The sequence below is a fragment of the Dermacentor andersoni genome, chromosome 7 (genome assembly GCF_023375885.2).
Source record: "Dermacentor andersoni chromosome 7, qqDerAnde1_hic_scaffold, whole genome shotgun sequence".
NCBI classification, from domain to species: Eukaryota; Metazoa; Arthropoda; class Arachnida; order Ixodida; family Ixodidae; genus Dermacentor; species Dermacentor andersoni.
In genome coordinates, this window is record NC_092820.1 from 137,087,026 (window position 1) to 137,111,447 (window position 24,422).

The 24,422-nt window shown below is 45.3% G+C and overlaps 2 protein-coding genes and 1 long non-coding RNA gene across 3 annotated transcripts in view; 1 reads left to right on the plus strand and 2 right to left on the minus strand.

The window, feature by feature from the left end:
* Positions 1 to 6,999, minus strand: part of LOC140219510 (uncharacterized) — a 27,063-nt gene extending 20,064 nt beyond the window's left edge. Inside the window, exon 1 of the long non-coding RNA XR_011895829.1 lies at positions 5,419 to 6,999. This is a non-coding gene — a long non-coding RNA (uncharacterized lncRNA). The remainder of the gene's footprint in view (positions 1 to 5,418) is intronic.
* The window catches only part of LOC126534611 (uncharacterized), a 25,112-nt gene extending 15,319 nt beyond the window's left edge, over positions 1 to 9,793 (plus strand). Inside the window, exons 5-8 of the mRNA XM_050181883.3 lie at positions 2,076 to 2,130; positions 2,878 to 2,921; positions 3,458 to 3,551; positions 9,357 to 9,793. Coding sequence (XP_050037840.1) covers positions 2,076 to 2,130; positions 2,878 to 2,921; positions 3,458 to 3,551; positions 9,357 to 9,478 — 315 coding nt within the window. The 3' untranslated portion in view covers positions 9,479 to 9,793. The remainder of the gene's footprint in view (positions 1 to 2,075; positions 2,131 to 2,877; positions 2,922 to 3,457; positions 3,552 to 9,356) is intronic.
* Positions 9,794 to 10,775: 982 nt separating this feature from the next.
* On the minus strand, positions 10,776 to 23,348 carry LOC126534607 (uncharacterized). The gene is made up of 5 exons (XM_050181880.2): positions 23,246 to 23,348; positions 18,262 to 18,394; positions 14,898 to 15,043; positions 12,297 to 12,426; positions 10,776 to 11,994 (listed from the first exon to the last, which is right to left on the minus strand). The coding sequence occupies exons 1-5, from the start codon at positions 23,277 to 23,279 to the stop codon at positions 11,754 to 11,756; spliced, it is 684 nt and encodes a 227-aa protein (XP_050037837.1). The 5' UTR covers positions 23,280 to 23,348; the 3' UTR covers positions 10,776 to 11,753.
* Between the last annotated feature and the right edge of the window lie 1,074 nt (positions 23,349 to 24,422).

Here is a 24,422-nt window from a genome sequence, read left to right on the forward strand (position 1 = left end):
ACACCAGCTTGTTTTTTTCGGGTACTTCAACTGCTGATCTCGCAAATCGAGCTAATAAAACCTTAAAAGAAATAAATACTTGGGCGGCTGATCATCACTTAAGAATTAACGTTAGCAAAACTGCAGCAGTCATGTTTCACCCACGTCACAAACACTTTGAACCTCCTCTAATTGAATTAAACAATACCAGAATAGAATTTGTGCAGTCTGTGAAAACTCTGGGCGTTTACTTTGCAGCAGATATGTCGTGGAATGATCATATTAATTACGTAGTTCAGAAACTTTCCAGAACAGTTGGTATCATGCGCCGCAATTGCTTTAATTTTCCTACATCAGTTAACTTGTTACTTTACCACTCTTTGTTCTCTTCCATAGCCAACTACGGATGTATGGTGTGGGCAACAACAACAGCTGGAAACATTAGCAAACTCACTGTCTTACAAAAACGTATTATACGCATTGCATGTAAAGTGCCGTATTTCTTCCACACTGCAGGCCTTTTCCATCAACACAACATTATACAGATGAAGTCCATGTATAACTTCAGACTGTGCTATAAATATAAACTCGCCATGATGAAAAATGATGACTCCTTGCTTAGACTTGCTGGGTTAGAGCAGAGCAGAACTGTGTATGATACCCGCACAACAGTACCTTGGAATGTTAAGAAATGCCGCACAAACTATGGCAAACACATGTTGCAGCATACCTTACCGACACTTCTGAACCATTTGTACTGCTACGAGAATATTGATTTATCTAATATTTCTCTGAAAGAATTGCCCCAAATGTTCGTGTAGTTTTTTACTGTACAAGTACAATGTACTGCGTACTGAACGTGCATGTCTCATTCTCTGTACCGAACGTACGTGTTTTTTTTGTTTTGTTTTTCTCCTCACGTTTTGTTTGTTGTTGTACTCCGCCGCCGTCAATGCTGCACTGTAAGAGGAAGCCAGGGCCTCTCAAGCTGTCTATACAGCTTTTTCCCCGGCTGTCCTCGCAACACCAGTTGCGGAAATAAACCTTCAACCTTCAGTGCCCGTGCACATGCGCATGGCGTTGCCTCGTGCTTTTACCTTGGATCCATATTTCAACCCTTTCATTGCGTCGCCTCCAATTTCTATTATGAATATTAATTGTGGAAACACACAAGCACAACACTTAAAAATAAACAGCAGCAGACTAGCAGTCGTCCCCTGAAAGTGGCACGAACGGCCCTCTGCGTGAACAGGATAGAAAGAAAAGCAAAAACAGAAGAAACACACCACAACACACTTTGAGCATATGTGTGCTATACACGATAGCCGAACCCCATAGGTGAGAAGAATTTTAGGCGCGCTTTGTGGGCCCCCGTGTCTAGAGGCTCGAAACAACGATCTTGCGGAAATGACAAACCACTGAGCGTGCGGTTCGAGAAGGGCGAAGCTACTGATGCTCCCTCAGCACCACAGAGCGACGAATCGACTGTACAAAGTTTGCGAACGCCTGTGGTGGGAGCTCCTTTTCTGCTACTTGCTTCCTTTCCTTTTTTTTTTGCTTTCTTTTTTTTCTTGTTGCTTGTTTTTTTTTTTCTCCTCTCGCTCTTTGTCGTATTTACAACCACTATATCCCCAACCCCAGTGCGGGGTAGCAAACCGAGAACGCGCCTTTGGTTAACCTCCCTCCCTTTCCTCTCTCTCTCTGTCTCTCTCTCTCTCTCTCTCTCTCTCTCTCTCTCTATATATATATATATATATATATATATATATATATATATATATATATATATATATATATATCTCGCTCTCTCTTTCTCTCTCGACATTTCGAAAGCACATGGCCGAATGTTGCTCCGAAGTTACCTCGCCGAATTTTACACGCTTAGTCTACGTTTCTTTTCATATTTATCTGCAGAGTCCCTCTAAGCCGATTCGGGAAGAAATGTCATGCACACGTGTTCATCCATTGTTTGCGACCTTGCGCATGAGAAAGAAACACATTCGAATCCTCACTTCGAATGTGCCTCGCAAGGTGCGCCTCTTTCGGGAACCTAACGGTAACGTTTCCTTTATTATTCCTTCCCTGACTATGCTCAGTGTGCTGATGGCTACACCTGCCGCCTGAAGGATTGCCCGAGTTCTCCTTACGAATGTGAGTCCCGAGACATTCTATAGTATATGCATCTATGTCTTTTCGCTATGCTGGTTGTCACAACGAGCTTATTGTCGGAAAAGCTGTTTCTCCTCTATCAGTGTGAGTCACCATCGTCAATCACTCGCTTTGTCAAGTGCTTGAAGGCTTTGCTTGCTCTTGTGGAGTTTCTGCAATAGTAACCAATACTTTCGTATACAGACAAATAAATCGGATTGGGAACAAAAAATGCTTGAGTTTGAAAGACGTAACAAATCGCTTCGTGCAGTGGTAAGCTCTTATTCTGCGCTGTGTACAATGGATTCTTGGTTTTTTTTATATATGTTTACGTAGCCTTGCGTGTACTGACTGCTAATTTCGATGTACGGAGCGAACCTGCGGTGCGATTCAACGTTCATATGTTAAAATATATCGCCCTCTGGCGATACATAGATTATGTAGCAGGCAAATTTTTTCAGATGTGATTCATTCAAGCTTCATTATTTCTCATTTTTATTTTTGTGCCCTATTGTTCTGTCGTTCTTGATTCTTCCGATTTCTTAGTAAATGCAATTTATATGGTTTTGTCTGGGGGATATTCTACACTCTGATAGCATATTTTTACTGGACTCGCATCACTCACTAAAAAGTAGTAGTCGACAGGCACAGCCTAACTCTGAATTAGCAACGCCCAAACGCTCTAAAGCTCGACTGAAGTAAAGCCAACGCGGGGGCCTAATCGTGCCGTGTACGTTTCCTATTCTGCAGGTCTATTTCTGCAAGACACCAAGAGCAGATGTGGTGCGGAAAATGTGAGTGATTCATGTTTATATTTTTTATAGAAAAGGCACTTCCGTGGCATCTTGTGAACGAAAGCTCAGTTTCATTGTTCCAACCATGTGCATTAACCAGCCGTCTCTAAAAATAAAACAAACGGAAAGTGGGGCAAATCTGCCATTCTCGATGCCATCCCTCCATCCACCCAATCTACCTTGTCGCCTAGGTTAAAGCACTCTCGCCTGCTAGCTGTTTTTCTTTATTCATTTACTTATTTATTTACTTATTTACTTATTTAGTTATTTACTTATTTATTTACTTATTTACTTACTTACTTACTTATTTACTTATTTATTTATTTATTCCTGATGTGCCATCGTTTATTTCTACGGCTTCAGACCCAAGGTAATCGGGTGTCGCTGTCTTTTTCTTCTTCTTTTGTTGTTGTTGTTGTTGTTGTTGTTGTTGCTGTTGTAAATATCATTATTATTATTCTAAACGAATTCCTGGTTTTGGAGAACCAGGCGTCGAGGCCTTACATTTGCTTCTCAAATTAAACCGTCAATTACAGGCTCCCGTATGCCAAGACGATGAGACCTGTGCGTACGCATTCAACACAGTCTACTGCTACAAGTGCCCCTGCTATGGACAGTTCAACGTCACCTGTAAGTCTACGTGTTTCCGGCGCGACATTAAAAGCCGTGACCAGGGCAGCAGGCGTCGCACACATTGCGTCATTCACAGGATGTCTGAGATACTAGAGAGTTTTAGATTAGGGGGACGCAAGCGTTATGGCCCGGTAGCGCTTGTGGGGCCACGGTACTGCGCATGCGCATATCGGTTCCGGGCATGCTCAGTACTGTGGCCCCAAGCGCTAGCGGGCCCCAAAGCTTGCGTCCTCCTAATCTATAACTCCCTAATGCTGGAGGCAGTGCCGAGATACGGCGCAATCACATGACCCTCTGCCGCATTTTCGGTTACGCGGATTGCTTGCTATACAGTGAACAGTTTTCAATTGGGGAGTTACGCAACTAGAAGACGTTCGCTCAGCGTACGGTGCGCGTAAACAAATCAACGGCGAGTTTGTGTCTGGCACGTGCCGAAGTGATGCAGGCACTGTTTCAGTGGCCCGCAAGTCTTCACGTGTACATGCCACTGACGTCGCCTAATTATACAGGGTGTTTCAGCTAACTTTAGCCATAGTTCCAAAAACATGCCGATGCACTCTAAGTCGACGCGATCTACTGGATGTTGCTCACTTTTGTATGTAGTGTATCCCACTATATTTTGTATTTTGCTCAATTAGATAATTATTCAAGTATATTAACCAAATTCTGAAGGAACGAAGTTAGGCGAAAATTTTCAATTAGAAAGTTATAGATCGCTTTGCAGAACTTCCGATTAGACAGTTTGTAACTTTACATCTGTTAAATATTCGTATTTTTCAGCTCACTGCCGATGCCCGCGAAATACAAAAAAAAGTACCACGTGACATACCCGCTTGCGCAGCGCGATTGCAGCGCTCCCGAACTGTCCGCGTACAAACTAACATAGCATCTAGCAGGGCGTGCTGCCGCTTAAAAGGGGACAGGGCAGTGACGAAGGCGTTGGCTGTGCGGTTTACGCTAGCGATGTGCTTCCCTCGCGGCTTTTATGGTAGCGATAAGCAGACGCAGCGGCAGCACACCAGGCTAAATGCTATGCAAGGTAAACGTAAACTGTTAGCGAAGCTTCCATAGGAGCCCACATGTCAAGAAAATGGCGGCTCGTTGCAACCGGCGCAATCTACGTATCGTGGGGATAACTAACGGCAAGCAAAAATTTTAAAAAAGTGAAGTCATAACTGGAAATGCCAGTGACGTCAAGTTCTTATGCTGCTTGGAGCGAATGTTTCAATTTCTTTAGCGTCCAGCATTTCGACCGCTACGTCAGCAGTCATTTTCCTTTTGAGGCTGAGGCGAGCTTGCGACTTGCCTCAGCTTAAACGTGAGCATGTCCTTTAACTATAGGAGTGGCGTGTGCCTTAATGTGAACATAATTAGGCTGTTACTGACGGCAATTGATCCAGTAACTTCCTTTGGAAAGTGAGCGAATAGGATGGAAATAAATGACACTGCCCCAGAGGTTTCAAAAGCAACTTCACTTTTGTTCGTCTAGAATAATGCAACCAATATAACTGACCAAACAAAACATGTTCCAATGCATGAAGAGTAGTACTGTGGCCAGCAGACAGTCGTAATGTATAGCAACATAAGCCTATTCTTTTCACAGAATCATTCGTACTTCCTTGCGACACCATCTATTCATATGCGACAGTTATCACACAAGACAACATTGCCCCACATTATCATTTATAAAACATTCGACTTACTCATTCTGCTGCCCGTCGGACACTCAGAGCCTGTGTTACGGGGAGTAAACGAACGTAGCGCGATGTTTCTTCGCGGAGCGTTCCGCGTTTATCGTCACGACGAGACAAGCGCGTCGGATACGCAGCTTAAACTTGCACGATAACAAAAAACCTGCACTCACACGTTTCGCCGACGAATGCCGTCTGCTAGGTCACGCAAAACGAAGTGGAGCGCACGCCACACTTTGAACAAACACGCAAGGAGATAAAAAAAAACTCCGATGAAACCACCGCGTTCAAGTGAGCAACGTCATTCCGCACGACGTAGTAGCTGGTTTGCACAGCCTTGCCATGTGTTGCGCCAGAATCACTGGTTGGTAGGGGTCACCAAGAACGAAGTAATAAATTGAGCAATAGAAAAAATGTACATTTGTTGTTTTAGTACAGCAAAAATACTTGGAATGGAATATTTACTCGTATGACAGTATTCTGATTAAAAATGTTCGAACATATTTTTTTTTTTCACATAGGTTTTCTAGTTTCAGTGTTTGTCCCCCCCTCACCTAGCCGCGCTTCAATCGTGCACCACTAACTGATATCTTTGGCGATAGGTTTTGGCACGCTTTTCTTTCCAAACTTCGCGACCTATCTAGATGGATCTTATGCTACGTTTGTGCGCGGAACGCTTGGGAACAGTGCAACCAAGACGCGCAAGCGGGCATATCACATGGCATTTCTTTTTATTTTTTGTATTTCGCGGGCATCCACAGTAAGCTGAAGAAGACTAATACTTAATAGATAGAAAGACAGAAACTGTTTATTCGGACGTTTTGCGATTCGCTCTGCAACTCTTGAGGTTGGTTAATTAATCATGAAAAATTACTTAATTAAGCAAAATACAGAAGATAGCGTGACACACTACATCCAAAAGTGAGCAACATTCATTTAGTCACGTCGTCTAAGAGCGCATCGGCATATTTTTAAACTCTGGCTAAAGTTAGATGAAACGCCCCGTATATATTTGTACCTACATATTTCATCCAATATTTTCTTTTTTTTTTTTGTATGTGTAACAGGAATGGAGAAACGAATATGCGTTCGACCCCCGTCTGTCTAAAGCAATCAACTTAAAGGGGCGCCTTGCGCGAACATTTAAGATCGAAAATAATCCCTGTTTTATTATTGTGTTATTAAGTGTTTCGTAGCAGTGTCCAATTTTGTACGTCATCTATACACACAGCTGCCTCCTAGCTGTAACTGCTCATTAAACGCACTGCTGTGCGTAACTCTGCGGCCACTTCGTAGACCAGTGGTGCGATATCGCACCAAAAATGCAGGCTGTTTCATCAATAGGAACGCCAAATACACCTGACTCTTTCGATCGCTGCAGTCCTTACTAAATCATTGTATAGCTAATGACGTTTCTGTTGACTTTTTCTTGACTTTCTGCTGCCTTCAATAGAATGAAAGTTGAGATGGTATTGAATATCGTGCAATATTTCTGTAAGCGTGTGGTGTGGTAAAAGTTCAATGAATTCTGGCGCATTCGAATTTCGCACAGCCTCTACGCGTCGCTTGGAACCTGTGCGATGCCTAGTAGAAAGTGCATAAGTGCTGTAACGGAACCGTGGTGCCCTCTGTTATTGTTAGGTTGAAACTACAAGCTGCAAGCGAAACACACAGCGCCCACGCGCCTTTGTTCGTTGTAGCAGCGACAGACGGCGCCACAATTCTCTTCCAACAAATTCTACGCTTTCGGCTAAGCACCGCCGTAGGCGATGCGTAACTCAGGCCAATCGTGTAGGCTGTAACTATACTTCCCAGTCGGTTGCCAGAAAAAGCAAGCAATAATATTTAAATAATGTGTTGTATACTATGTCTGAATTATGTGATGTTTGATTTCTTCGCCGTTTCACCTTTCGGCCTTTTTTCTTTGCTTATTTTTGACAATTGTTCTTCGCTGAAGTTTGCTTTTAATATTTTGGATAGACGGCCATTTGGTGGGACCTCTTTACTCCGTATTTCGTTATATAAAAAGCAGCCCACACGTTCACATTCCCGGAGTGCCACGCTGTCATATCACTGGCAGCAGCCGTGGTAGCAAACGACTGCAGCGTATTGCGCTTATACAGACGTTTGTCCCCTGCCTAGAATGTGCGTACTCGAAGACAAACGTGTTGAATGTCCAATTATACGAACAACAATGACTCATAGGGGACTTCTGAATCGTCAAGTATTAAGCTAGTGCGTATAGGGTCACAAGGTCGCGGGATCGAATCCCGGCCACGGCGGCCGCATTTCGATGGGGGGGAAATGCGAAAACACCCGTGTACTTAGATTTAGGTGCACGTTAAAGAACCCCAGGTGGTCGAAATTTCCGGAGTCCTCCACTACGGCGTGCCTCATAATCAGAAAGTGGTTTTGGCACGTAAAACCCCATAATCTAATCTAATCTGCGTATAGGGTTTCTGCACGCTCGGTTTTTTTTTGTCTTAATGGTTGCGTTGTGAGCTGCCTTCTTTACGAACTCTCAGCCCGTTTCCACTTAAACTTCGTTCGGCGTGCCTTCTTAGTTGTCGTCGTTTACTTAAGGATGACATCCCGCGCGTACTAGCCAATCTCCAGCCACTAGGGATTGTTGATAATAACGGAAAAGACAAATGAGGAAAGGTAAAGGCAAGCTCGAAAAAAAAAGAGAATGACCAAGCTCTCCCCTACCGGAAAATGGGGGTAAGCGAAGCTTGTCTTACGTGCAACTGACCTTCGTCACGGTTAAGTAAGCCACAGGTAACGGGTAACGGTGCCGAATTGCTTCGGCCTCCCGCTCCCTTAGCTTGGGATTTCTTCTCGCTGCTGTCGGATTGCCTGGGCTCTGGCGGCTCCGACGATTGGATCGGCATGCCGACGGCGAGCCCTTTCGTAGGCTAGTTCTCGCCGCCGCTCGTCGAACGCTGCCCGTCCCTCGGGGGATCGCACAGCGCTTGGCCGTCCCATCCGTTTTCCGAGAATGAACTGAACGCAAACGAAGCCGGCGTAGCGCGCGCGACATCCTTTCCTGCTCGTTCCCTCCCCGGCGGAAGCGAAACGGCTCTGATTGGTTGCGCATCTGGCGTGAGCGCGCGCCTATGCAGCTGGAATCCTTTCTAATTCGGCGCCGGCGCAGTTTTAAACTCATCAAACCGCCCTTTCCCACAGCTTCTCTGCTCTGGGAACAACTGGGTTTTTGCGTGACCACGACAACGCCCCTCGTGAACCAATACAAGCTTCGCTTGAAGAATAGCGGCGGTACAGAACATATTTTAACATAGGCTTAAACTGCTGCACAGAATGTGATTGTCAGGACGTGCCTCGTTCAAGCTTATGTGCTTTACTTGTTGATGCGTTTCTGAACCTTTCCAGATTGTTGGAACTGTCAGTTGTCACATGCATCAGCATTTATTTCCTCCAGATATTTACTTATATTTTGCCCACATCAGAGAGCTACGCCGGCACTCTTGGGCTGCACTTACAGTCACTAGTGAGCGTAGTCATTCAGCACAAAGAAATTTAAGTGGCAATAAAAGTGATGAGAACTGAAATGAAAGTTTCGTACGTACAAAACGTAGCCGCGCCGCAGTGAGTCACTGCTGAGCTGCAGCTATTCCCATTCAGTGTCTCTCTCGATGCGAAAATAAATGTCTGGCAAATGACCTTTCACCAAAATAACTGTTATCTACAAATCTCAAGAATCTCTTGTTATGTGACTCCCCGGATACGTACAGTATTCCGCAAGAGTTTGCGGGCAGCGCGATCTGAGAAGACGTCGAATTTCCAAGCAGTACATGTCGCCCTGAATAGCAAAACCATACAACTATACACATGTAGGTTGTTTGCACGTACAAGTATACTGGCAAGAAAACCGAATACGAGACTTCTCTCCGAAGCTGCGGAGATATTAAGCTTTTTTTGCTCGGATGTTACCGCCGTCCGTAACATTTTGCGGTTGAATGCACAGTAAGAAATTATACAAAAGCAGAATACGAACAGTGACCCTTTCTCCAAGTGCTATAGCATGTTTAACCTCCTAGTATGGAAAAATACTTTCTCAAATGTGATCCTATGTCTTCAATACCGTGTGCAGGTCTGAAGCACAGCGATCGGTATCCTGCCTGCGGACCTAACAGCATCGCCACGTTATACGGCATTGAATACTGCTGCGACGGCTGTAGGTCGGCGAGCTTCGCGCTCGTCGCTCAGAACTGAGCACACAAGTGTCACATCGGACGTCCAGCCTTTGTGCTGAACGCCAACGACAAGGCTAGACCCGAAGCTTAACCATGTGAACGCGTGGGCGTCACTTCGTGCAATCGCAATAAAGCCGCGAGGTACTCGAAGTTCACCTACATTTTTATATTATTTTTGTCCGTAATCAAAAAGGTCATGACAAAGCCGGGATGAGTGCATCTGCCACTTCGCCGGCCCATGGTTAGTCGCTCATCTGCTACTAGCCTTAGCATTCTGCAGTTCGATGTGCTCAACACTAACGACATTTTCTCGTATTAAACGTTTTGTTCTTTATTGCTATTGTCGTGACAAGAGCTGAAACACTTACATCGGGTGCTCAGTTTGACCGTGTATAGGTGTGGGCAAACATCTGACTCCTAAGACTTGCTTATTTTTTTTTGGGGGGGGGGGGGGGGGGCTGTAATTTTTGAGACACCTACCCCAAGTCATGTGGCACATATGCGTGTCACGCCGGCAGCGTTAATTCTCGAGACAAAAATATTTGAACGCATTTCCTCGGGCAAAGGATTCAAATGCCCGTGTGCTACGACTTCCATGCGCTTGAGAGAACGCAGAGTAGCAAACTCAATCTACAATCATTAGGGTTTGAGACCTCGCTAGGAGTTGTTCCATGTTACTGCGAAATATAACACACACTGGGACAAAGAGGAAAAGACTCTTGTCTTCCTCTTTGCCTGTCTGTCCCCGTGGATGTTGTAATTCGTAGTAAACGAGAAGAGAGGGGGTTAACCGAGGGGCCCAATTTTTTTAGTCATATCATAAGAAGCCAACAAACACTGACACCAAGGACAACATAGGGGAAATTACTTGTGCTCAATAAATGAAATAACCAAACGATAAATTAATGTAAATTAAAGTGGATGAAAAAACAACTTGCCGCAGGTGGGAACCGAACCCACAACCTTCGCTTGTGGGTTCGGTTCCCACCTGCGGCAAGTTGTTTTTTCATCCACTTTAATTTACATTAATTTATCGTTTCGTTATTTCATTTATTGAGCACAAGTAATTGCCCCTATGTTGTCCTTGGTGTCAGTGTTTGTTGGCTTCTTATGACGTAATTCGTAGTAGTCATTCAGAGTGTCCATAGAAATTCAGCTCTAGGGCGCGAAAAACTACTTGATCAGTGGTACGATCAATCAATCAAACTATCAATTAGGGAAACAGAAAGCATTGAGAAATGGCGTAACAGTTCACAGCTCAGCAACGAGTAGGTGTCGCGGAGAGGTGAAAGAAGAGAACACACTTGGAGACAACGCAACAGCACGAAAGAATGTATATATATTTTTTTCTGTACAAGTATCACAAATCGCACAGGGGCACACATGGGCATACGAGTGCACAGGTAACTTCCCGCTGGCGATCAGAACCACGTGTCACACATTTGCGACACTACATAGACGTATATTGCACAGTCAAATACGAAGCTCGGAACGTATGGGACGGAACGGGCGCTAGTTAAACGACAAAAAGACAGTGGTGGCTTAACACTGGAGACAACGTGACTACCACAACCAAGCACCTGGTACTTAGGGGGAAAGAATTGGGGGCAATAAGCTTTCGTTTCCGCTGGGAACATCTGTGATCTGACATCCAGGTACGTCCGTTTGTTTTGAGCTTGCAGCGATAAAGCTCGCCAGGGACTACAGGCACAGGAGAGATTGAAGTGCTTTAAGCTCAGGTTTGCGTAGCCTCTAGTGAAATGGTGCTGACCACAAGCTGTTGAGGTAACATTTGAAAAACGTCCTGCAGTGAAGTCTGCGACCTAAGTTTAAAAGAAAAACGCGAATGTTCAATACACACTTAAGGAAGCTTAATTTCTTCTCGGCACTTATTAATTGCTAGAGTATAGTTTAGCAAAACAGCGCGTGCTTCAACTGTTAGCGTTTCAACCTAGGCCATCTTCGCGTCGGCCAAATGTCGCATCAAGCCTCGATACAGCACTTGTCGTGCCAATAAAGTCTTTCCCATTCTCCCCACGTCGAGCCATCTTCAACTCTTCCCCAACGTCGCGTGCCAATCTGATCTGCAGGTATTGCCACTGCACCACCGCGTTAAATCACTCTTCCCCAATCTTCTTCGTAATGCGCGTATCGTGTCTGGTTCGATGAGTGCAGCACGCCAAAAACACCGAACCGCCAGTTTCCGCACCACGCGTTCCGAGCGTACGCGCCGCAGCACTCATTGCACATCGCGATTTGTACAAATGTCTCTCCGTCCCGTGCGGCGCCGCGTTTTAGCCCAGGGCAGCGGACACCTTGATGAGGGGCGTCAGGACGGCGCGGATGTTCTTGTCGCCGGGCGCCGAGCCGAAGTCGATGCTCTTGCACTTGTTGCCGGACCGGTAGGCGGTGCACACCGTTCCGAGCAGCTCGCCGGCGTACTTCTCGACGATTCCCTTGGCGAACTCGATCACCTCTTCGTCGCACTGGGCCTGGACGGCCTTGTGAGCGCACTCTTCGAACACGTTGAACTTGCTGCACAGCAATGCGAAAGAGGAGATTAGGTCGCTGCGCTCTACTGTGAGGTATACGAGAGAGCAAAGATTAAAAGAAAAAGAAAAAAAACGGAGCTCCACGGTGACAGAGAACAGTGCTGGCGAACACTTTGTTCTCAACCGAAACTGAATGACTTCGTCGCTGGCGACTTAGTTCTTACTGAGCTCTGTGACGACGACTACTCTAGCTTGAGAATCGGTAATCGTAAAGCTTTAGCACAGCTCGGTGTACTTCGACTCCCTCTTTCGCTGATGGCCCGGGCGACCGTTATGTATACGTACCAGCAAGCTCCGCCAATCCTCTGCTTGTTGGGAAGCTTCGACGCCAGATCGAGGTCAGCGGTGAGGGCGCGGAAACACTTGTGGAATGCGGAGCCAGCCTTGTTCAGGCACGGAGCGTGCTTGAGAAAGTCTGCGAAGGGAAGGTGCAGGGGGAGAGGAGGAGAATAGTTTGTCTTAATCGAGATAAGTGCGGCGATATATACCTCCCGTTACATGTCATTGGTCGAAATGTTTTTTCACATTCCGCGAGATCTTGTACCTGTGCAGCTTGCGTATTCGGCTACTCACGTACGAACGCGTGGACTCAGTTTTGTCTTGCTTTGCGGAACGTTTCCTTGTTTCGAGGAAACTTCACCTAGCCGGTTGCGTGGGCTTTGCACAGACAGCTGCGTCATCGGCAAGTAAGTATAAAATAAATAAAGGTACTGGTAGGGCCCCATGCCTAAGTCTTCGTAATCATCGCCGGCATAATTTTTCTCTACTTTGTATTGTCTTGCCCACGCGTCATCTAAAAACCCCGGTTATAGGGGCAGTTGAAAGTTGAAGTATTAGAAATGAATAAAAGTCCTCTACCAGTAGATCCAATTATCTTTGTCTTGTCCCCACATGTTCCAACAGATGCCTCGAGATGTCCTAATCTTTTAATGCAAATCCGAGTGCATTTTAATTCCTTTCGCACTACCCCAACGGAGTGGAGTATGCCTAAACCATAAAGGTTAGTAGGAGAGCGATTTCTTATCTTCTCTGCCACCAGCGATGCCTCCAATATGTACCGTACGGGTACCCACGAGCATGCTTCAACGACTTTTTAGTGCCCCGTCGAGGAGCAAGTTCCATGCTGCGATTATGTAGCACATAGCTAGAGCTGTTTTCTTGACTGATCACTTTCAGGGACCGGTTGGTGACCCAGGGCTATGCGACAGTGCGAATATTCGAAATTTTGAACACAAATTGAATATTCCTTTCTACTAGATTCACATCCTACGCGAGAATTCACTGTTTGGAGTTGTCTAACACTCGTTTCGTTCAACTACTATAAGGAACAACAATTCTTGCCGTCTACAAGTGGAAAGACTAATGCAAACGGGTACACTGAGAAATAATTCTGCCACAGGAGCACTGCAGTTGTTGCCAACACGAAGCGGTTCCTGACCGATGCGTGAAGTTTGAAATTTATTGTAGACTTCCTTAACCAGGTACATATGCGCTTTGGACACTTTCTGGGACCCCCCAAAAATTGAAGATCAGTCCTTCACAAAGTTTTCAGTCGTTCAATGAGCACTGCTTAGGCAGCCCTACAAACTTGTTTTGCCAATCTCACCACATCTATCTTCTTTAGAAACTACGTGCTGTTCTCTAGTTTCGTGCTCTAGTTTTCTTCCAAAAGCACCATAATGTGCTTCTGATGACTTGCGATTCCTTTGTTTCATTACTGTCTTTGTCCTGGCGCATCAGATACCACCGGATTTCCTTAATTTTTTATTTTCAAGTTTGTCGGTTACCCTGAGATCCAGTTGTTAACGAAATTACATGTATCAAATAAAGTAAATTATCCTTTTTTTTTTTTGCTAAGCAAGCCCTGCGGAACCTCTCAATTCACTTTTTTCTTCTTCTTTAGAAACTGGAAACATACTGCATTCGATTCTTTGTTCGAAGATCGTTTTTTTTTATATCGAATATTCGCTTTCTACTCAATTCGAAACTTTCGCTATGCGAATATCCCTGCTTTTGCATGACGTGGCGTTGAGCTCGAGGCCTGTGAATAGCTCCGGCAGCAGCCACATGCTGATCGGTAACCGTTACCGGTTACTGACGTCACACGCAACGTCGAGCCGGCGTTCGCGAAAATATCACGCCGAGGCCCGCTACATACGGAGTTAGCGCGGAAGATGACATAATCGCGGAGATTTATTCGTGACATGCAGGAGGATGACATTCGCAAGGCGATAGCAACGTGTTGAGGCCACAACAGCAACAACAACCAAAAAACGTGTTGCTTTCTTTTTATCAGCTATGGCTTTGGCATGGCAGGTTGGCCTGCCATGCCAAATTTGGCCAACCATTCGGTTGGCCAAATTTCCCCTTTTTTCACGAGTAAGCAACAGTTAAGAATAAGCAATGAGAAGTGGTAAACACCGTGTTAACAGCGCAAACAATGCATTCAATAAATTAAGTTAGCACTTGCTTTAAAACGCAGCTTCATCTGTTCGTCAGGGCTTTCAAGCCAAGGTCGCAGCGTCATTTGTCCGCGTCATAGTTATCCTTTAGCCAACCCTAGCACGAATTTCGAACACCTAATTCGTGAATCCTTAAAAAAAAGAAACTAAATTACGGGGTTTTACGTGCCAAAACCGCGATCTGATTATGAAGTACGCCGTACTGGGGAACTCCGGAAATTTGCACCACCTGGGGTCCCTTAACGTGCGCCTAAATCAATTCGTGACTCCTTAGTAGACGTGCATTCAGTGTGAATGCCCGTATACGCGTGGCTTGGCCGGTCCTCTGCCCTTCCGCGCGTGTCTAGGACTGTCCGTGTCTAACGTACGGCCACGTAATTGTCTCTTTAACGACGGTGGAAACGCGGTCGACGGTCGCACTCACCCTCGTGGTAGGTGGAGGCTTGGTCGCAGCGCCCCTCGATCTCGGCCTTGATGTCGTCCAGGAAGATGCTGCCGACGCCCTGCGCGATGCTGTCCGTGCAGCGCTTCAAGTAGTCGCGGGCGCAGGCCTCCGATTTGTGTTGCTTGCTGCTCGTGATTGAGAGAGAGAGAGAGAGAGAAAAGGAACAAAATTGAGAGCGTGCGTCGGAAGTTCCCTACGTTATGCGGCATGCACGGCCATTGATGTACGGTAATCGCGCACGTCGATCGATGTAGGACGATCGATTGTGTGTGACGTGAGCGGGTGCGTCTGTAGCACTATACGGGCATGACGGCGACGGCGACGGCAGCGCCATGACCGCTAATTTATTTCACTCCGGCGAAGAAACCTTGCAACCGGTTAATGCACGCCACCAGGCCCGAACCAGAAGGTGCTAAATCGCGCCAACTGTCTCGAGGCGCTATAGTTCGAAAAGTGAAAAATGGGCGAGTTGGTATGGAAGCAGGGCTGAATTGGGAGCGCTAACTATGGGGACACAAGCTAAGGCACAAGAAAAGACGGGACCTGTCCTTTTCTGTGCCTTAGCTTGCGTCCTCGTAGTTGGTGCTCTGAATTTAGCCCTGCGCCATAGTTGGCGCTTTTCTGAGAGAATTAAGTATGCATGCGTCATGGGGAGCTAAAATCTGATAAGGGGTCTTGGCCGACCTTGTCAATTTGAAACATCATTAAAGTGTGCCCCCACCATAAGCATCAATCATGGTGGTGGTTAGTTTGTTCATGTTGACGTTGCTCGATACGCAATAGGAAAAAGCAAAAAGAAAATTCTAGAATTTTACGTGCCAGAACCACTGATTATGAGGCACGTTGTTTGAGAAGGGGGGGGGGGGGGGGACTCCGGGTCATTTTCTACCATCTTTAACGTGCACTCATTGCACGGTACACAAACGTTCTTTCTTTTTATATATATATATATTTCACCCCCCTCAGAATCCTGCTGCCAGGGCCAGGGTCGAACCCTCAACCTCAAGCCCATCAACGTATCGCCACAGCCACTTACTTAGCCATCGGGGTGGGTCTAGGAAGAAAAAAAAAAAGCGTCTGTGGCCTAACGGGTTCTGATTTTTTTAATGAGCCTGATGCATCGGGATTTTATTCTCCTGTGGGGCTGCGCCTCTGCCGGTCCCCCTTTCACCCAAGAGGAAATGATGAAGCTCATTAGGGCCCAGGACCAGACTTCTCAAATCCTGGCAGACCAGAGGGATCGCGAGAGGGCCGTCAGGTTTCACCTGATGGTTCCCCCGAGTGGGCCTAGCCAGGTGACGTTGAGTTTACTCGCATATATTGTGGACCAGATAAAGTTGTTTCACTCACTCACTCACTCACTCATTCCCTCACTCACTCACTCACTCACTCACTCACTCACTCACTCTGAGAGCTGGTCCGATCGCATCGTCGAACGCGTAATAATTTCTTTATCGAAGAGGCCCGAAACAACGCGAGACGGGAACCTGCCAATATCGCAGATGGGCCGGCACGAGTTAAAGAACGCTCCGCATTAGAAGGTGCATGCGCTTCGGTTAAGCGCTTTGTAAATAGCCAAATGCGTGCCATAACCGCCACGAATTGACTCTCTCCCCCCAAGCACACTCTCAGCTATATAGATACTTGTCTGGCATTGAAGAGTTCGCCTTCCGGCTCACGCATGGGAATTATGCCGGCTCCTTGAAAACCAGCTCACCCGCAGCGCGTGCTAATTAAAGCAAACTGAGCCTCGCAGGCCCAAGAGATAGTGATCGCCCCTCAGCCTTCGATGGTGCGCGCCCGCATATCCTATCTCGAGAACAGCTAGGCGACAAGCTTACCGCTGTGACGTAATCGTTCTGGCAGACCGATCCACATTGAAGTCCTATCGACGCTGTCTAAGCTGCTTCGAAGGTTTTATTGCTTTATTTTCCTCCTATATGTCGTACATATCTTATTTGTTTCTTCGCCACTTCTTTCCTTTCATGGTTGTGTGAATGAACGGGATTTAAAACGCAAACTATTGTGCTTCGATTTGGGAACTCAATACTCGATGAATCTTTCACTTTTCGCTTGCGCGTATAGCGTAGGCCCACGTGCTGCAAGAGCCTGCCCAATGGCGGAAGGTGGGATTGCTACCGTCGGATTCAAGAGTGAAGTCTAAGCTAAGCCTGTAAATGCGAATATCCTAACGGGCGTTAAGTTACATTAACATTAGATGATGGCAGCCTTGCGACCGTCGTCAACAATGCGCGAAGCACATTGGAACGTGTCAAAATCAATTGTCTTAAAACGATCAATCTCGAGAAATGAATATGATTTAAAAAATATTCAAGGCTGCTGAAGCATAACCTTGGTGCGTCTGTTAGCACATTTTAGCGCTTCTGTCAGGTGGTTTTCGCAACGACTTCTTTGTATAGCTCGTTGACATGACTTGTCACTATGATTACCTTGTTGACACGATAACCTTACGCACAGAGCGAAGGAATATGCATAGAGCACCAGTGGCTCTTAAGAATTTTTTTTTCAGACTAGCTTTGAAAAGTGTATCCCATATGGGTTTGTTGTAGCTATTGCGTAATTTTACTTCACTTTAGTGTAGTAGCCCAGCTTACGAGATAGTCGCGCATCTTCGGTATCTTTAAATCTCGCCTGGGCCACATTACCTATACTGAAAAAAACCAGCCGTCACTTTAACGGTCACGTTTTTATCATTTTTGACAAGTCGTCGGCGTCATTCTCACATAGCGCTTTTTTATGGCCGTAAACACGGAGAGGAGACAGTCAAGAACACCACATGAAAAAAAAAGGAAGGAAAAAGAAATCGCTCCTGGTAATAACGCAATTCTAATGGCTACCGTGTGCAGTACGTCGTGGTGTATGCCTTAAAATTAAATGGTTCGAACTTGAGCTGTCAAGATATTCCCCACACATTACTGCAGCAATTTTTTTTTCTTTTTACAGTGCAGGAGCGGATCATCCGTCTGTGTCTTTCGGGATCACATTTAGTAAGACAATACACCTTTCGGAATCAGAAACATAAACCAGCCTTGCGGTATTCTGCTACATAATAGGCTATCAGAAATAAACTTCCACCGCGATTAGATATTGATATTCTTTGTCTTTTCAGACTGTTGAAGATACAGTTAGAAAACTTATAACGCTGGTTCCCGACGCCGCTACTTTGGTTGCATCTTTCAGATATCCTTGCCGCTTGTCTTACACAAGCACGTAACGACACGTCCAGAGCTGAAGGAACGAGTAATAGTTACTGCAGTATAAAACGAGAAGTCAGAGAGAAAAAAAAGCCGCGCATGTACATTTAGGCCACTGAATAACTCACCTGCAGAATCTCTCAAGCTCGCTCGATGTGGTCGGAACCTTCTCTGAGGTAGCGAAGATGAACAAGTCGGCGGCGCAGGCATCCACCTTCTTGACGTCGCAGTCGGGACCGGCCGACGCAAAGCCGGCGAGCCCTGCAAGGTGACACTCATTGGTCGCACGCACCGTTTTTTGCCAAGCGTGGGGGAATAAAAACGAACAAATTGACAAACGCAAATTACGCCAATTGACGTCGCTTATCACTATAAGCTTAAATTAGATTTGACGTGCAAATTGATAAACTGCGACAGACAAAAGGTAAATGCAACAAAACGACCCTAATGCCGCTGACAAGAACAACTGAATATCGTTGATCGTTCCTACCTCAAACATTAGGCGAATGAAAGGTCCTTACAAGAAACGTCGGCGTCGAAACGACTCCTGGGTCATCTCCGTCTGCAGTGTGGACGTTCTTGCAATGTTGATGCGTTGAATTTTATTTTTCGTTTATGCTTTCACGCTCTGAACCCTCTTTCGTGCATTTCTTTTTGACAGGGAATGTAATCGCGTCAACCTCATTTTGTCACTACAGGCGAAGACGCGCTTAATCCTATATGTTTGCTTTGCTTTCATTATGCTTTTCCTCTTACTCCTTTCAAGGGAAAGTGTATGCTGTCTTTTCATATTATGTAACTACACCTGCCTGGGTTTCTCAAAGGCAGCCGGCGGTATTGTTTAAATACTTAGCGTACATCTGTACATCTGCGTATTTATTTATTGGGTTGTTTGTTTAAAATTATTTGTTTAACTATTCATTTATTTAATAATTAATAAATTATAAAACGATAGCATATATATTTGCGGCGCAACTTGGAAATGCAACACGTAGGGAAAAAGAAATTGTGTGCGAGTAGAAAGCGCAGGCGAAGAGGAGCACGAAGCGAGAGAGGCTGGATGGGGACAAATCGTGTATCTGTAAATGTAGCGTTTAGGACAGCGTGATATTCCCGTCACAATGTCCACCATAGATTGCCTGCCATGCCGCGACCCCTACGGCCTGTTCGGAGATTTCGAAAGGCCCTCGTCAAACAATCTCGTGAACGGCAATTACGGCTACAAGCGCATTATATATGTGTCAAGTAAATTAACTTCGCAAGATGTAGTTCAATATTTTGGCGTGCAAGACGACGCCACCGTTAAGCTGTAACGTTTCTTCCAGTGCGTCTGTCACATACTACGCCGAAATGGCAGTCTCTTGTAGGGGCGTCTACAAACATTTACGAGCACATCCTGTACGTTCAGGTAAAAAGCATATTGCCAGTATATTCCTCCACTCCTCTTGATTTAAGAATAGCCGCAGTGGACGCTATCGCGACAGTCGCTTTGTTGCTGTGTTTTAATACATGCTTGCGGTCAAAGACCAAGCAGAACGTGTGAGCGAGAAACGCTGAAGGAAGCCTTCCAGACCGAAAGACAGTATCTGTGACGTCAACTGTGCCTACATGCGCCTCAGCGCGATGCTTTATAACTGCGTCGCCTGGTGCATTCGCTGCAGTGAAAACAAGGACGATTTCGCGCTTCCGATTAGCTTTGCCCAATGCATGAGGGAGGCTTTGAAGACCTTGAGAGATGTTGCTCATTTCTTTATTCTCTCTCTCTCTCTCACTCACTCCCTCTCTACGTGCAATGCAGGAAACATTAACGGTATCAGAGAACCATCCGGTGAAAAGGCCAAGATTTTCTGGAAGAACACACCACACCAACGTTGGTGAACCACCAGAGAGTAGGGAAAGCGAAAAAAAAAGAAATGTAGACAGACTGATAGACAGAAACCGAAAAAAGCAAAAAAAAAGAAAGGAAAACAAACGATACTCAACAAGCGTGAAGAAAGAAGATAAGAAGCCTTTACACGATGGCAATGAGCAGCGATAAATACATGTGGCAGTTATTAACGCACGTGACCTTCTCGGCAAGATCACATCCTAACGTCGCTCCAAGCTCGTTGCATCATCCATTAAAAGTAAACATCGCACTTCTTTTATTCCTTCTTTTGTTCCTCCTCACCTCTCTTGTTGCAATTACTGGTTATATGTACATATATATAGTTTCTGATAGTCGCTTCATTTACGTATGTCTCCCCTTACGCAGTGCCACTGTGAGTCGGCATGGTATTGTGAAACATAGAGGATGACAAGCGAACACGCCATAATAGATACGCACATCATTCCTCAAGAGAGGTACAACCAGGTGTGGCTAGGCGAAGGCGCCCGAGGCAGAGAGAAAGATATTTTAGTTTTTTCCAGCTGGAACATGGTGCGGAAATAAGGCGAAAGGAAGCAAATGTTATCAAAGCCTCCAGAGACAGACACGATCGAGTCATGGCGCGCAAGACTTTAAAAATCCTACTTTATGAGAAAGGAGGCTCACTCGGCCTGAAAACGAAGCAGCTGAAGGCAATCTCCGGGCGTTTCCTGTCGCATCTTTGCCTTTTCTCATGCGCTTTTGTAAATAAAATACATTTCTTCATTATTTTTTATTACTGGGAACTTGCCATAGGCAAAGCTCGTTATGCCACGGCACGAAACCACGTACTCCGCAGATTAGGCAATTACCTTACTGTGCCTCCGGTATTTATCTCACGGCATTCGATCACAAAACGGCATCTACGAAAGTACAGGTTTCACTCTCGGGAGGTTCTGCGTTGGCGCTAGGCCAGCCGATCAGCGATTATCTACTGCCCGATCACTTGTGCTCTCGACGTCTCGTACTCAATGCGCACGATAGCTTAAGATTTTGCCTATATACGGGATGAAACTGTAATACGTACAACAGCAAAAAAAAGAAGACTGTTGTAATGTCGCGATACCATTCCACCAATTTTTGGCACCTTCCAAAAAAAAGCAATGCGTAATCACGTGCTAATAAAGATCAAGCTGCGCTAAAACGAATAGATGCCTCGTGGCGGCTCCCCTTCCCACCATTTGCTCGCGCTGTTTTACGTGAAGATCTCTATCGAACTGCGAAACTTTGCTCGAACCGGTGAAGTTTCGTTGTAATTGGCCCTCCTGTGTTTTCGTAATATGGTAGTGATACGGCTATCCTGCGGTCGCACGACACTTAGTTCAAGGAAGCGCCACCAGTAGAATAATAATAATAATAATAATAATAATAATAATAATAATAATAATAATAAGCTTTATTTCCATCAAACGATGGAGGGGCCGTGGGTAAAAGCTGCTGAAACAGCTTGACTAGAGCCCACGGTCCCCTCTACAAGGCAGCACTGGAGCATACATGAAACATACAGGAATACAAACATACAGAAACGCAAAATTGATTCGATTTAATGTATCACAAGGAAATCAATATTAGAATTGTTCAAAAACATGACATATCACGTGGCGCAGTTCGCGAACTGTAGTGCGACCTAAATAAATTCCACATTTATTCAGATCATTAAGAAGTTTAGGCAAAATGTACGATAGTGTACCCATAGAATAGTTAGCGCGGGGAGTGACCACCTTCCAGCATTCAGACTGACGTATAGTATAGGATGTAGGCTTTATTTCTAGCTTGGCTAGGTTGCGAAAGAAGTTTCGATTTTCTTTTAATTCGCACTTAAAGGCAACAATTAGTCTATAGCTAAACAATTTCCAGACAGGCATTATATCTGCTTTAGTGAACAGAGTATGTGTATGAGAATTGTAGGGGACATCAAAATTAAGCCTAATTATCTTTTTTTGTAGAACGTACACCTTTGTTAAGTTTGTTACTGTGGTAGATCCCCATACCAAAAAGCAGTAAGAGAGGTGAGAGTAAAAAAGAGAATTATATATCAGCTTTTTTACGCTGAAAGGTAATATAGACCTACACCTGGATAAAATACCAACGACACTTCACAATTTAGTGCAAACAGAATCTACATGAATATTCCACAGCACATTTTGCGAAAACGTGACCCCAAGAATTTTAATACTACTTACTATTTCTATTTTTCTAGTACCATAAATAAGTTCTACGTTCATATTTACCAGCTTTGATTTCGGTCTAAATAGCACAGCCTTAGTTTTGTTGGTGTTAACTTCTAACTGATTTGCTACAGACCATTCCAGAATTTTTAGAAGGGCGGAGTTTGCTATATAGCTGATTTGCTCACAGTCTGTAGCGGAAAAAAATATGCTGGCATCATCGGCGTACAATATATATTTGGCTTCAGCGCATGTATTTACCAGATCATTTATATAGATATTAAAAAGAAAAGGTCCAAGAATGCTGCCTTGAGGCACTCCTCTTGCAATCGGTTTTTGGTCGGAACAGTGCTCACCTATTTGAACATACTGCCGCCGATAGCCAAGGTAAGATTTTATAAGATTCCAACAATGGCCACGCACTCCATACAATTCAAGTTTTTTGAGTAAAATGGAATGAACAATGCAGTCAAATGCTTTCGTGAAGTCAATGTACAGGCCCAGTACAACCATCTTATTTGAAAACTGTGACAAAATAAACTCTTTTTGTTCTATCAAGGCTAGTTCCGTAGACCTATGCTTTCTAAATCCAAATTGAGCTGGGGTTAAAAGGTCATATTTCTGAAAAAAAATTGAAAGGCGCTCATGAATAATCTTTTCTAAACCCTTTGAAAATATTGGCAACACTGAGATAGGGCGATAATTCTTGATGTCATTTCGATCACCTTTCTTGAACAGTACCGTAACCTTAGCCACCTGCATTCGGATAAAACCCCGGATACTTTTTCGCTATTGAGTGTGAGTGCGCTGTTCCGTAAAGGTACTTGATTACGCTTCAAAACGGCTTCTGCACGCTGTTCCTGAAAACGGTGTAATTGAAGTACAAATACTAAATGCACGAAAAATTCGTTTGCATCACATTAAAGGCGTTCTAGAACATCGTCCCGATTCATGTGGTTACAGCATAATACAGTCTATCCGAAGTTGCGGCTTTTGAACAAATATGAGTGGTTGGTGAAAGCGAGACCGTTTACGCACCTGCGAGCAGGAGGCAAAAACCAATCCGAGACATGGCTGCAATGAGCAGGTGTGGAGCTGCGTCCGTTTAGTGTGGAAACGGCGGAGTGAAAGCAACTCTGAAGCTCTGGAGGACTCGAAGATCCTCATCGGCTCCAGTTCTTTTTATAGGCCTTCCAAGTCTTGCGGCGAGGGTGACTGGTGACGGGTGTCACCGGGAGCGGAGAGAAGCGACGAAGCAGGACTCTGTAGGAGAGGAGGAAAGGTGCGCGCTTCGAGAGCGAGCGCGTCGAAGGTGAAAGCCATTGCCACTGAAACCTGCCCCCCGCGCACGGTAAATGCCCTTGCCTGGAAGAATCGCAACGTCTTACGCGGCGTTGGTGCCCGTATTCGGTCGGCAAGGCCCTCCCGGGTTCGCTGCGGGGTCCGCCAATTGCAAGCTCGTAGAGAGCGTCCGCTGTACGTCATCGGATTGTGGCGCCATTTTGTGGCGTTCAGAAGCCGTGCCGGATCCCTGCGGGTTTAACGGCGGGTTTGTGGACACGACTGGTGACGCTTTGCTGACGTTATGTGGCAGCTTGTGTCCTATGCCCTGCCCACCGAAACGCCGGCGGGACTTTGGATTTATTATTTAGATGCTTCTCATGAATCGGTCTTCTCGGTAAGCTGTAACCAAGGTTCACTTCATGACATAAGAAGGGCTGAAGTTTTCGCCATCATCTTGTCTAGAAATATATTATAATTATCAGATTTACTAGCACATTTTGCTCACACTTTTCCCTTGGAATCGTTTAATCCCCTTCAGCCTTAATTTGCACAGTAGCATGTCTGTGGTTGTATGCATGCCGCAAAAATCTCTGCCTTCTAATGAAGACCTCCCCATTCTCTCTCTCGCGCTTCCGGGCTTAGGAAGGTTATCTTATGAATAAGAATTGCATTCATAGCGTCATTCATCTTAAACAGAGCCAAAAAAAAAATGGACGAAAAAGGAAGAGCACAGGACTAGCGCTGACTGCCAACAACGTCTTTATTGAAGCCTGCACAAATGCATAATATTCGCAACTGGCTGAAAGAGTGAAAGGAAGAAAGGGAAGATGAGTCGTCGTCTATCAACTCTTGCTGCACATGCGTCACAAATGTAAAACTATACAATTGTAAAATACACTACATGGACACAATCGAGCCTAACTTCTAAGGA